Genomic DNA, 12,644 nt, shown 5'->3' on the forward strand with positions numbered 1-12,644 from the left:
CACCGCAACTTGGCCATTGCTTCCTGAATGGTGTTTTCAGGATAGAACTATCTCTTGAGTTCCTCCTTGAATTTATCCAGATATTGATAGAACATATATCTCTTTTTAGGTCACTACTTCTTCGCCTCCACCACAGCATTGCGGTGTCTTATAGGTATGTTGTGGTAGTATCTATCTTCCTCGCCTCTTCCACTAGGTCGAGTGCTTTGAAGTATTGATCTAGACCTCATAAGAAGTTGTCAATCTCTTTTGCATTCTTCTCTCCTAATTACGCTTTAGGTCTTGGAACGTCTATCCTTGTCGGATTAGGGACTCTTATAGGTGCACGTCCGCACTCTTGCGCAACCGCCTTCTTGAGTAATGTCACGTCATCTTTAATGGTTTGTAACTTGGAGTTCATTACCTCGAGTTTCTCGTTCAAGGTATTAATCTCACCAAGGAGAGTCTGCTCCACGATCAGAGTTTGCTCTTGACATTTTGACAACCCCTCGTTCAATCCTATATTATATTTTTATTTTTTTATATTAAATATATATTATATAATATATATATATATATATATATAACCTTTTTAACTCTTTTTTTTATTTATTTCCGTTATAATATATTAATTATTTATATCTTATTTTATATTATATATAAATATTAACTATATTTCACGCTATTTTCTATTCTAATATTTTCGTCCTTCTCTAACATGATACTGTACTCTTAATATTCTAACCATAAATCCTACTATTGCAACATTATTTCTATTTCTATTCTAATAATTTTCTAACCCTAAATTCCTACCATTGCGACCGTCATTTTCTATCAATCTTCAAGCTTACAAAGATCGTAAAAATCATCTTATGAGGAAATGATGTTATTGATGCACTTATTTATTTAATTTTTTCTTATTCTTATGTTTATTTCTTAATCTTTTAGCACTTTAAAATATTTATCATTATATTTTTTTTTATTGTAGAGACCTAAGATCATAAATCATCAATATTATCAAATCAAGCTTCAAAATTACGGAAAAACATATCACTCGATCCTATCATCATGTATTTTTTTTTCTTTTTTGAAGTATAGATCTAGTTAAATAATTTTACTTAATGCATTATTACGATGACGTAATTGAAAGATTTGACAAAAAATATTGTGAAGATTAGTATGTTTTTATAGTTGTTAATTATTATTTTATCTTTTTTCACTTAAAATTTATTATATTAATATTTTTTATATATATCATGAAATATTTGTTATATGAGATATTATTGTTATATATTTATCTAGAATACATATTTTTATTAATTATAATATATATAATTATTAATTCTCAAAAAAAATTTAAGACAATAAAATTTAAATTAAACATCAGTTCCCTAACCAACATCTTTTGATGGATCTTCTTCTCCCAATGAACATAAAACGAACTGGCGGAGCTACATAGTAAGCGGAGTTTATAGCCTAGTGTAAATGTTTTTTAATATATATATATAATCATGGTTTTACTTTTTTTATATATTATTTAAAAAATTATTTATTTTCAATTAACATTAATTAATGATTTGTCTATATTTGTCTCATATTGTTCCTTGAAATAGGACATATAACCTGCAACAATTAAATAACCAAATAAATATTTTTTATCAAACAAAATTTAAAAAAAGAAATATATTTTTCATAGTCTGTTATTTCAATTGACCAAGAAAACAACTCATCAATGATCATCCACAATAAAAACATGAAACGTACACATTTATGAGGGCTAAAAAAGATAATTAAAAACTTTTATAAAATTCCAACCCTATCTTGTATTGAACTACAATCTCATTGAATGCTTAAAACTTTGAACTATATAAGAGAGCAAATAAATATGCACTTTAAAATCCTCTTATCTTAGGCTGATGCCGTCACAGGCAATAAACCATTGTGCCTCAGCAGTGCCTCCGGAGTTGGCTCGCGTCCTCGGAATTCCACAAAAACCTGTCCATATGAATCTCGATATATTTATTAATATGCTTCAAAGAAATCGCATAAAGATTAATATTTATCATCAACAAGAGCCCTAAACCCTAAACTCATTCAAAGAAATCGCATAAAAGATTAATATTTGATTTTTCACATCAAATATAATATTGTATTTGAAAAAAACCAAAACTTTGATTTGGTTTAGTTTAGTTGACTCCGGAGAAGATGATATTTTCTAACCTGTAATGGCGCCTTCCCACCTCCAAGTGCAAGTATTGTTTCACGGAATTTGTTTCCAGTATCTTTGACAGCCTGTTAAATGTTACAAATATCGCAAATTTAATCTAGGTTTTACTAATTAAGGCACCCTAGACATGAATAAAAATACTTGAACACTAAAGAGATCTTAACTAGGATTTTTAAAGTTAAATAATTTTGGATCTTTCAATCTTTTTGTATGCAAATATAAGAACATTTCAAATAATTCCCATTCATACATACCTTCTCGTCATCTAGTCCAGCATCCTCAAACGCTGAGAAAGCATCAGCAGACAACACCTCAGCCCACTGCAAAATACATAAGGACTTCAGTTTCATCAAATATCATAATAATATCTTTAGGCCAAATAAGGAATCAAACAGAAAGAAAATACCTTGTAGCTATAGTATCCAGCAGCATATCCACCTGAAGAAAAAGACCAACCCCATGGAAAAGGAGGGCCAGTATAATATTAGTCCATTATTATTACCATTCATGTTGAATTGGGAATTATGTATCAAAAGATCAAACCTGCAAATATGTGACTGAAACTACAAAGAAACTTATCCTCCGGCAATGGAGGAAGAATCTGTGTTTTCTTGCTAACCCTCTGGTCAACATCATATACTGTTTCTGATCCACCAGGAACATACTTTGAATGTAATTCCAGGTCAACACTTGCAAATCGTAACTGCAAAATTTATCATTAAATTGTTTTTTAATCATATGTCCAAACAAAGAATACTTGTCTACTTATTATAACATAATTATTTTAATCCATATTTGTCTTACTACCCCTGCCATGCATACCGTAACCAGATAATGTTAGGGGCAAGCACAACAAAAATTCCAAGATATCACAGTATGAAACTTGGAATTTGTTCCAAACTATTAGAATGCATGAAAAAGATTAGAGAAACATAGACTTCAAAACTACCTGACGAAGGCTTAAGGAACCTGCACGGTATGTTCTTGCAGCAAGAAGTTTCAAATATATATCATGTGGAAGTGTCTCCCCACTTTCATAGTGCTTAGCTATACCCATCAGTGTATCCCTGGATAACAGAAATAAGATTAATAAAACAATTAGTTGAACAATCAAGTTATATACCCTCTGATCTTCATATAGTACATTCAACATCGGTTCATGAACTGAACAACTTTGGCTTGTTATCAACACACAGAAGCACTTTGAGATACAAATCATAATAAACTACCTAAGAAAAAATAACATAACAGATATAACATGTACACCAGGAATTTCCAAAGACAGTCCAAATTTAAAAAATGCGGAGATTTAATTCATTGCATATCCACTTCAAAGCTCATTTTAGCAATAAAAAGATTTATACAGAAATTTATTCTGGCATAAGTTGATATTATCTCATTAACACCATTTCTTTCAATTTTTACTGATACTTTGCTTTCTCATTATTTGGTTAAACTGTTCAGATGAAATGTAGTGGATATTACCAAGTGAGAATTAAAAGAGTTTAAGTTACTTTTTTTTATAGAACAAACTTAAATCATAATTATTGGATCAGGGTGCTCATTTACGTGTAATTGTTCCCTAGATTCAAGGGGGTTGTCGCAGTTCAATATTCATGTTGTTTCAGAGACAAGTTGGTTATGTTAAAACAATATAAAACAGTAAATTTTTCTGATTCTTGAAAAAACATGTGAACTCTCCACACAATACCTGTGGTAACACCAATTTTCCATGAACTGCGAAGGTAATTCAACAGCATCCCACTCTATTCCTCTAATTCCTGCAACTAGACCTTCATCTTGCCTTGTTAGCATATGCTGGAGTGCATGGCCAAATTCATGGAAGACAGTCTCCACCTGCATTTGAAGCAAGGTGGTTAAGTGAAAACTAAATCAATGCTGAAGCAACAAAGAAGTCCCAGCATCCAGGACAATTTTTTCCCAAATATGTTCATCAGTGCTTTGGTCAAAAAAACCTTCCTAGTCGTTTTTTTTTACAGACTTTTCCAAAAAATATATGCTAGATTAGACTAAAGCAAAGTGAATGAAGCTAATCTTTTAAGGATGACTGATTATCAACCACAAAGAGAGAAATAGTTGGAAAAGGAAATCCAGTTTTGTGCACTTTGATTTGGTGATGGGATATTAAAATTCTTCAGTGCTACTAAATAATGACTGATCATCTTTCTCGGAGAAGACCTGAAGTGTTCAGTCTTAAACAATCTGCTTTCTTTTGTCCAGTTATTTACAGTCTGGAAATGTTATGTTCTTCCAGTTCTCTACTTGTTTGTATGGGTTAATATCTCTTTGTACAATGACAATCATGCACATACAAAAAGCAAAATCGAACCATCGCGTACGAATTTGTAACCATAATCAAATAAATCATTGGCAATGTCAACGGAAAGCTCAACTTGAGATAGAAGACCATCAAGTGGCTAAACTACTTAGGTTACTTCAGTTTCAAGTACCTAATCACTTCCAGTTTAACTCCGTCATCCCATAATGATTAGGTATTTACTGTACTGTAGGTACAACAATTTAGACCAAAATTTCCCTTTGTTAAAACTTCAGTTCAGCTTTTATATTATTATGAAGTTGATAAATGTGAGAGCCTTATTCAAATCATTTCTATTAAAACATGTTAACATTATTGCAAAAAGGAATTATAATATAGAGTTTCTAATTGTTTTGATACCATTAATGTTCATGGGACCTATATGAGAAAGAGATCAGTGTTACCTCACGAAATGTCATCAAGCTTGGTTTGTCCCCAACTGGTGGCATTTGATTGCACACCATGTGGGCAACAGGAAGCCTAGGAGTGACACCATCACGAGAAAATACAAGACTTCGAGCCAAAACCTCATCCATCCATGCTCCTCCACGTTTTTCAGATGGGCGAGAATATGGATCAAAATAGAAGTATGACACAGGGCTTCCTGCAGAATCTTTGATGCGGTAGAACTGTACATCCTTGTTCCAAACCTGGAAAGTAACGAAGCCAGTTAGCAAGTGAAAGATGCACAAAATGAGAGTGAGAATGAAGGGAGAGAGAGAAGGGGGGTTACAGGGGCTAAACCATCAGCTGGCTCAATATTAATCCCAAATAAGGTTTTGGCTAGGTTAAACAAGCCCTCCATAACTTTTGGTAAGGAGAAATAGGGTCGTAATTCTTCCTGCATAATTTAGAGTAAAATTGTTAGTTGGCTACAAGAGAAAAGGCAGAACATAGACATCATTCACTGTGACCCAGTTCAAGATAGCTATTTGGTTTTTACACGGTTTAACAAGGGACTATCTAATTTTTTGGGACCAATGTCCTTTACTATCTTAAATAGAACAATGTTTGCATCATTAGTTTTGGTGAAGGGAGGTAATTGTGTATCATTATTTGTGAAAGTGTAGTACTTCCAAGGATTTGGTCAAAGTTAAATTGGGTAGTATAATTATAGTATTATACACACATGAATTGGGATGATTTCCTATAAAAGCGATCACATAGAAATGTGATGGAAGGTACAGGATGCAAGGATAACTAAGACAAGGAAAGCAATAAGCTATCAACTTTGGGTAAATTGCATAAGCAATGGAGAAATTACAGGTTAAAGGTAAAAACCAAACTAATAGGCCTTGGTTGTTTGGTCAAGCAGCAAATAGAAAGGAAACTATAAGATGTTTATAAAGTAAGAATGCACATTAAACTTAGATAGTAACATGCAAAAGAAATTGAACTTGTAGTGAAACAATAACTCATGGTTTTGATGGAGATCTCGGCTCAACATGAAATAGATACAATTAATAACTAAATTTTGCGAATTGCAACCATGTTCATAAATATAATAACTTTGGGTAAATGTGGACTGCAAGATACATAATGGATCAAATTAAACATAAAAACGGCGTCATATTGAAGAAGTGGTTTTAGAGAGAACTAGATTATGGGCCAAATCCAATTCATTCTAACAATACTTTCATTTCAAGCACACATGGATACTATACAAGATCATTTACATGTTTTCCAACAACAGTGAGCTCGATTATCCAAAGCAAACAAAGTATTAGATTAGAGAAATATGTTCTATTTACAGGGTAGTCAACAGTCTCAATATGACAATCAAAAGAGCCCAAGTAGAAACAGTAAAGAGGTTCTAATAAGAGATGAAACATGCCAAATCCCTAAATATTCAATTTATACAGTATGCCACCAAGTGGAAGAGAAGAAAATGGAGAAACCTCATTTAATTCATATTTTGATTCACGAAGTCTCTCACTCCAGAAGGTAGCATCCCAGTGATTCAAGTCATCAGCTTCAGGAGCACCTTGAGCTTTGCAAAACAATTTGAGGTCTTCCATATCTTCAAAATTGAAATGTACGGAATTAGATTCGTAATTGTGGGGTAATCTTGAAAAGCTAATTGCATAATATTTGGCCATGAATTAATATGTAATCCAAAATCAGAGGTACATAAATCAAAACTCTGAACATGGTAACATGGTTTATAAAAAGTGCACGCCAAAGAATAGAGTACAACCAAGTTCACAACAATTAGTCATCCTAGACAGATGTCATAGATAGATAGACGGAAGATTCTTCCTTGAACAACAACTACAATTTAAGTAGAAAGAATTTAACAAGTGTAAGGAAAAGCCATAAACATTAAGAATGATAAACCTGAGTATTAAGATTCCTCCCTTTCCTAAGATTCAAAAGATGAAAGAAAAAATTCACATGAAGAACCAAAACATCATAACCAAATGATAAACCAGACCACATGACAAATAACATAAATTCAGACTAAATATAAATTTACATTTCAATTCGCAGTTATAGGAGATAAGCATGATTGACATTAAGTAATGATGGGGTGATTTACAGCTAACTTATTGGGTGCTAGCCGGCAGATAAGATCTGAAGATAAAAGACGAAGATGGACGGATGAGTTGGTTCTGAAATCAAACTCTTTCACAAATTTTATCAAATTATATCATCAAACAGATGACCCAGGAAAAAACATAGATAACCAGACAATCAACTAAATGGGGCAATGAAAGGTTATATCATAACCTTATAGCTCAGATGAGAATAAGAAAATTGCACTATTTTCCTCCTAGAAAACAAATCAGTTCAACTGAGCAGTCAGGTATTTGTAATTTTATCAGAGAATACCTTTAACAGCAGCATCCCAAGAAGCACTTCGAAGCTGTTCTAATAATTCTAATGCTTTCTCCACAGTTGCCATTTTGGTGGCCATGCTTACCTGATAATAGAACAGTTTAGACTTTAGATGGAATGATGTTATCTTACCTCAGCATAACTATATTTTCTAAAGTTAAAGTTTGTATTGATAAAGTTTTCGTGAACTGCAACATGTCGCAGATGCAACTTCTTGCGATACAACATAATTAAAAGGAAATGAGAAAGGAGAAAAAAAGGTAAAGGGAAAAAGCCTGGACATCACACTACATAAACTCCAAGGATGGAGAATATGATAACTAAAACAGAAAAAGAAAAGAAAAGAAAAATCCAGCCAACATATCTTGAGCTCTTTCCACAGAAGTTGGCTCCTTATATTGCAACATAGTCCAATGAAAAAACATTTTAATCTCTGAACGCTTCTTGCGTTCTTTATTAATATAAAAGTTGACCTTTTCCAAAAAATATATGTAAATCATTTTCCAGTTTGGACTTCGATTTCATTTTATGTCTTACCTCGGCATAATTATTGTAACCAAGAATCTTAGCTTTTTGCAACCTAAGCTTCAGAATTTCATCAATAATTACAATATTGTCTAGATCTTCGCTAGAAGCACGGCTGATATAAGCACGATAAACTTCCTCCCTCAAAGATCGGTTTTTGGCATGCTGCATAACAGACATATAACTTGGAGCATCTAGTGTTATCACCCAAGGTCCATCTTCAGCTGTAGCATTTTCATGACCCTGATGCAATCAATAAAGATTTGTGAACCACAAAGATAAAGGAAAGCCAAATGCATAAGATATTTTCTTTTAAATCAATGATGTCCAAAACCTTTGATACTGCAGTTTGTGCAGCCAATCCAAGAGCTGTAGCTGGCAACCCTTCAATCTCCTTCTTATCACTTATTAATTTCTCAAACTTCTTTGTAGCATCCAAAACATTTTCATCAAATTTATGAGACAGCTTTGCTAGCTCCTGAAAACAATATGTCAATTAAAATCAAGACATTGCAATATAAATTGGAATGAAAACATGTTGATATTACAAAAGTCACAAGGTATGTGAAGTTGTTTTCTAAAGTTGGCAAAGTTATCCAATCACAAACTACGTTTGTCAATAAACAACTTTAAAGGGACGAACATAAGGTGTTTGTTCTCTCTTTATAGTTTTAAGTGGTTGATTAATACATATAACAGGTTGTAGATGGACAGCTTCAACAACTTCATCAAAGTAGGCTTTTCTGAAGTTGAACCTATTGCCAAAAGCATACCTAATGTATAGACTCGTGTCCATCAATAATGCAATTATTAGTCATTTTTAGGTAAAAAAATGTGTTCAAGACCAAGATTTGGAAACTTATCATCAAAGTATGTAGATTGAGGTCTTTTAGTCTTGATTTTCATGTATTTAACAAATTATAGGAAATATGAATTACATATAGATAGTTTATAACTCTTCCATCACAACAATCATACATTGGCTATAGGCTATTGGAATCTCTACTTAAATATGAGCTTTTTGGCATATCCTAGCAAAGTTATGGTATGATCCTTGCTTATTCTATCTTGCAAAATCAAAGTTAACATCTCTTGGAAATTCTACTCTCTAAAAGAAAAAACACAACATTCTTGTTTATGCAACAAGCATATAAGAATGCATATGGAAATCATATTAGAAGCCTAGTTTACCTGTTCAATTTTGTTAAACTCTTCTCTTTTATCATCTTCAAGAGAAACACCATTAAGAACTGCCTCCTTTATTTGAGCTGTGAAGATACAATAAACCGAAAATTAAACTCATGTGTTCCCCTCAATGATATAAAAAGTTGGATTATACCTTCGACTATACGTTTACGAGCATCACTTAGTTTCTCCCAATCTGAAGATTCTCTTATAGATTGAAACGCCTTAAAAAGAGGTTTGCTCTGCCCCAATTTAAGTTCAAATTTAACTTTCTCAGGCTACAAAACAAGATAATGAAAGTTTTAATAACATCAAATCATTCATCACATTCAAAGAAAGAAGAGAATACCTGAACTTCCTCAATAGCAGAACGGAGTTCAGGTGTATCTTTAACCGCCTTTAAATGATTAACCGCTCCCCAAATAACAGTCAATCGATCAACAATCTTCTCTAGCGGCACCACAAGCTTAGTCCACGACGGTTCCACAGTCCTCTCAAGTTCATCCAACTCATTTTCCTTGAAAAAAACAAAACATTATTCATCATCCACCAAATCCATACACATTCACTTACATAGAAAAGAAAGTAAGATCATACCAGATCTTTCAACAAGGATTGGATTCCAGGACGGACGTGTTCGGCCTGTATAGCATCGAATGGTGGAAAATCGAAGTCCTTCAACAAAGGATTTGTCTCGATCGACGACATTATCGAGAATCCAGAAAGCGTGGATGTAGATCGGACGGAAGAGAATCGAGTAGGAAGAGAATGGCGACGGCCGCGATTGACGTGATGAAGACGAAAACGAAGGCAGATTGAGAAAGAAGATGACCAGAGGGGACAGTTAGGGGATTTAAGAAGATGTTGAGGGTTATTCCGGGGATATGAAAATGAGCGTGGCGAGCAAATGGGTTGCAATTGTATTGAACGAGAGAGAGAAAAACGGGTAGCCATGATTAAGATGATTGTACAAAACAAACGAGCTTTGTATGATGAGAACTCAAAATTACAATTTTGTCCCATTTTTGATTTCCTCACTCTACTATATCTAGAAGAAGTTTATATTAATATTGATTTTATCATTTGTATGAATGTACACTTTGATTTTTAGTAAAATTTACTTTAAGTCCTTTATATTTATTTATTTGAAACTTACAACATAAAACAAATTTTGTCACTTTTTTATTTAATTTTATTCATTTGGAAACATGGTTTCAATTTTTTATTTATATTTTTAGAATGTAGTCTCAAAGATTAATAGAATCTAGTATAATAAATTAATAATGTTTTCATTTTAACTTTAAGATTGTTGAAATATTAGACTAAAATCTTAACATTTGAATTATTTAGGGTTAATATGGTTTCATTTAATTTTAAAAACAAAGTTAAGAAAATGTAGCTTTTACTCTTTTTAAAAGTTTCAATATTTAAAAAATAAAATATTATATATTAAATATAAATTATATTAGTTGAGTTAAATTAACATAAATATAAATAAATAAATAAATCAACTTTTTTTATAAATAAATACAAGAAAATTTATGTAATAAATATTTTTTATTTTGATGCAATTAACTTAATATTTTTTATAAATAAAATATTTTCTTATAAATAATTTTTTTTAATATTAAACAAATTTATCAAAATTATTATAAATAAATCACTTTTTTTTTTAATAAATTGAAATAATGAGTATGGTAAAATGATGATTTAATTAATAATAAAATATAAATATATATATGAGAAATGATTGAAGGAGAATTTTATAAAATAAATTATTTTTAATCTGATTGGCTGAAAAAATAAAAGAATTTATCTCTTTCCTCTCATTTTTTTCAACCAATTTAAATGATTATCATATCATTTTTCACTTATATTAACGCTTCACGTGAGAAAAAACGGATTTTCGAAAAAAATTTTGGTTTTTTTTGATTGGTAATCGATAATCCGGAATGAATTTGATCTATAAGGGTGTGTTTGATAGCCCTGGAATTGGCATTGAAATTGGAGGGTCCAATTCCAATTCTTATGTTTGTTAGACACTTTAATATTAAGAATTGGAATTGGAATTAGAATTCCAATGGAATTCAATATAGTGTAATTTGATAATTCTCAATTTCTATCTTTTTAGGTCGGAATTGTAATTCCAAATTAACACGTTTTTCATGTTTTTGACATGTTTAACACGTTTTTCACACATTAAATACGTTTTTAACACGTTTTTTACACGTTTAACATATTTTCATATTTTGGCACGTTTAACACGTTTTTGGCACGTTTAATACGTTTTTGGCACGTTTAACACGTTTTTGACACATTTAACACATTTTTCACGTTCTTGACACGTCTAACACGTTTAACATGATTTTCACGTTCTTAACACGTTTAACACGTTTTTGGCACGTTTAACACGTTTTTGTCACGTTTAACACATTTTTGTCACGTTTAACACGTTTTGACACATTTAACACGTTTTTCACGTCCTTGACATGTTTAACACGTTTTTGACACATTTAACACGTTTTTCATGTCTTTGACACGTTTAACACGTTTTTGACACGTTTAACATGATTTTCAAGTTTTTAACACGTTTAACACGTTTTGACACATTAGACACGTTTTTTATGTTTTGGCACATTTTGCACGTTTTGGCACGTTTAACAAGTTTTTCACATATTTAACACGTTGTTGACGCGTTTAACACGTTTTCACGTTTTTAACACATGTAACACGTTTTGTTACGTTTTTGACATGTTTAACGCGTTTTCACGTTTTTGACACATTTAACACGTTTTTTTTTACGTTTTTGACACGTTTACTACATTTTTGACACGTTTAACACGTTTTCACATTTTTGACACATTTAACACATTTTTTACGTTTTTGACATGTTTACCACATTTTTGACACGTTTAACACGTTTTGGCACATTTAACAAGTTTTTCACATGTTTAACACGTTTTTGACACGTTTAACACGTTTTCACATTTTTGACACATTTAACACATTTTTTTACATTTTTGACACGTTTAACATGTTTTCACGTTTTTAACACATTTAACGCTTTTTTACGTTTTTGACACGTTTACCACATTTTTGACACGTTTAACACGTTTTTCACGTTTTGGCATGTTTAACACGTTTTTCACATGTTTGGAACGTTTAACACGTTTTTGACACGTTTTCATGTTTTGAACACGTTTAAAACGTTTTTAACACGTTGACACGTTTCACATGTTTTTTACGTTTTTGACACGTTTGACACATTTTTAACACATTTAACACGTTTAACACGTATTAACATGTTTAACACGTGAAAAACGTGAAAAACGTGAAAAACGTGAAAAACGTGTTAAAACGTGTGAAAACATCAAAACGTGAAAAACGTGTGAAAACGTGTGAAATATGTGTGAAAATCGTGAAAAACGTGTGAAAACGTGTGAAATATGTGTGAAAATCGTGAAAAACGTGTGAAAAACGTGGAAAACGTGTTAAAATGTGTAAAAAACGTGAAAACGTTTGAGAACGTGAAAAACGTGTTAAAACGTGTGA

At 31.7% G+C, this 12,644-nt stretch overlaps 1 protein-coding gene across 1 annotated transcript; it reads right to left on the reverse strand.

Moving 5' to 3' along the window:
• Positions 1-1,651: 1,651 nt before the first annotated feature.
• Positions 1,652-10,115, reverse strand: LOC124937897 (probable cytosolic oligopeptidase A). The gene is made up of 17 exons (XM_047478227.1): positions 9,690-10,115; positions 9,442-9,609; positions 9,247-9,370; positions 9,099-9,175; positions 8,242-8,385; positions 7,920-8,150; positions 7,377-7,467; positions 6,443-6,564; positions 5,278-5,385; positions 4,949-5,194; positions 3,918-4,063; positions 3,156-3,273; positions 2,750-2,909; positions 2,613-2,644; positions 2,461-2,526; positions 2,200-2,271; positions 1,652-1,974 (listed from the first exon to the last, which is right to left on the reverse strand). Exons 1-17 carry the CDS (start codon positions 10,113-10,115, stop codon positions 1,888-1,890), a joined length of 2,418 nt encoding a protein of 805 aa, XP_047334183.1. The 3' UTR covers positions 1,652-1,887.
• Between the last annotated feature and the right edge of the window lie 2,529 nt (positions 10,116-12,644).

Source organism: Impatiens glandulifera, chromosome 5, assembly GCF_907164915.1.
Source record: "Impatiens glandulifera chromosome 5, dImpGla2.1, whole genome shotgun sequence".
NCBI classification, from domain to species: domain Eukaryota; kingdom Viridiplantae; phylum Streptophyta; class Magnoliopsida; order Ericales; family Balsaminaceae; genus Impatiens; species Impatiens glandulifera.

Bases quoted from the DNA above. Each gene is read 5' to 3' on its own strand.
- LOC124937897 (XM_047478227.1), bottom strand. From the start codon at position 10,115: ATGGGACAAAATTGTAATTTTGAGTTCTCATCATACAAAGCTCGTTTG. The intron at 2,910-3,155 runs GTAGTTTTGAAG...TAAATTTTGCAG, and splicing joins GTTCCTTAAGCCTTCGTCAG to TTACGATTTGCAAGTGTTGA. The intron at 2,645-2,749 runs GTTTGATCTTTT...CTTTTTCTTCAG, and splicing joins TTTCAGTCACATATTTGCAG to GTGGATATGCTGCTGGATAC.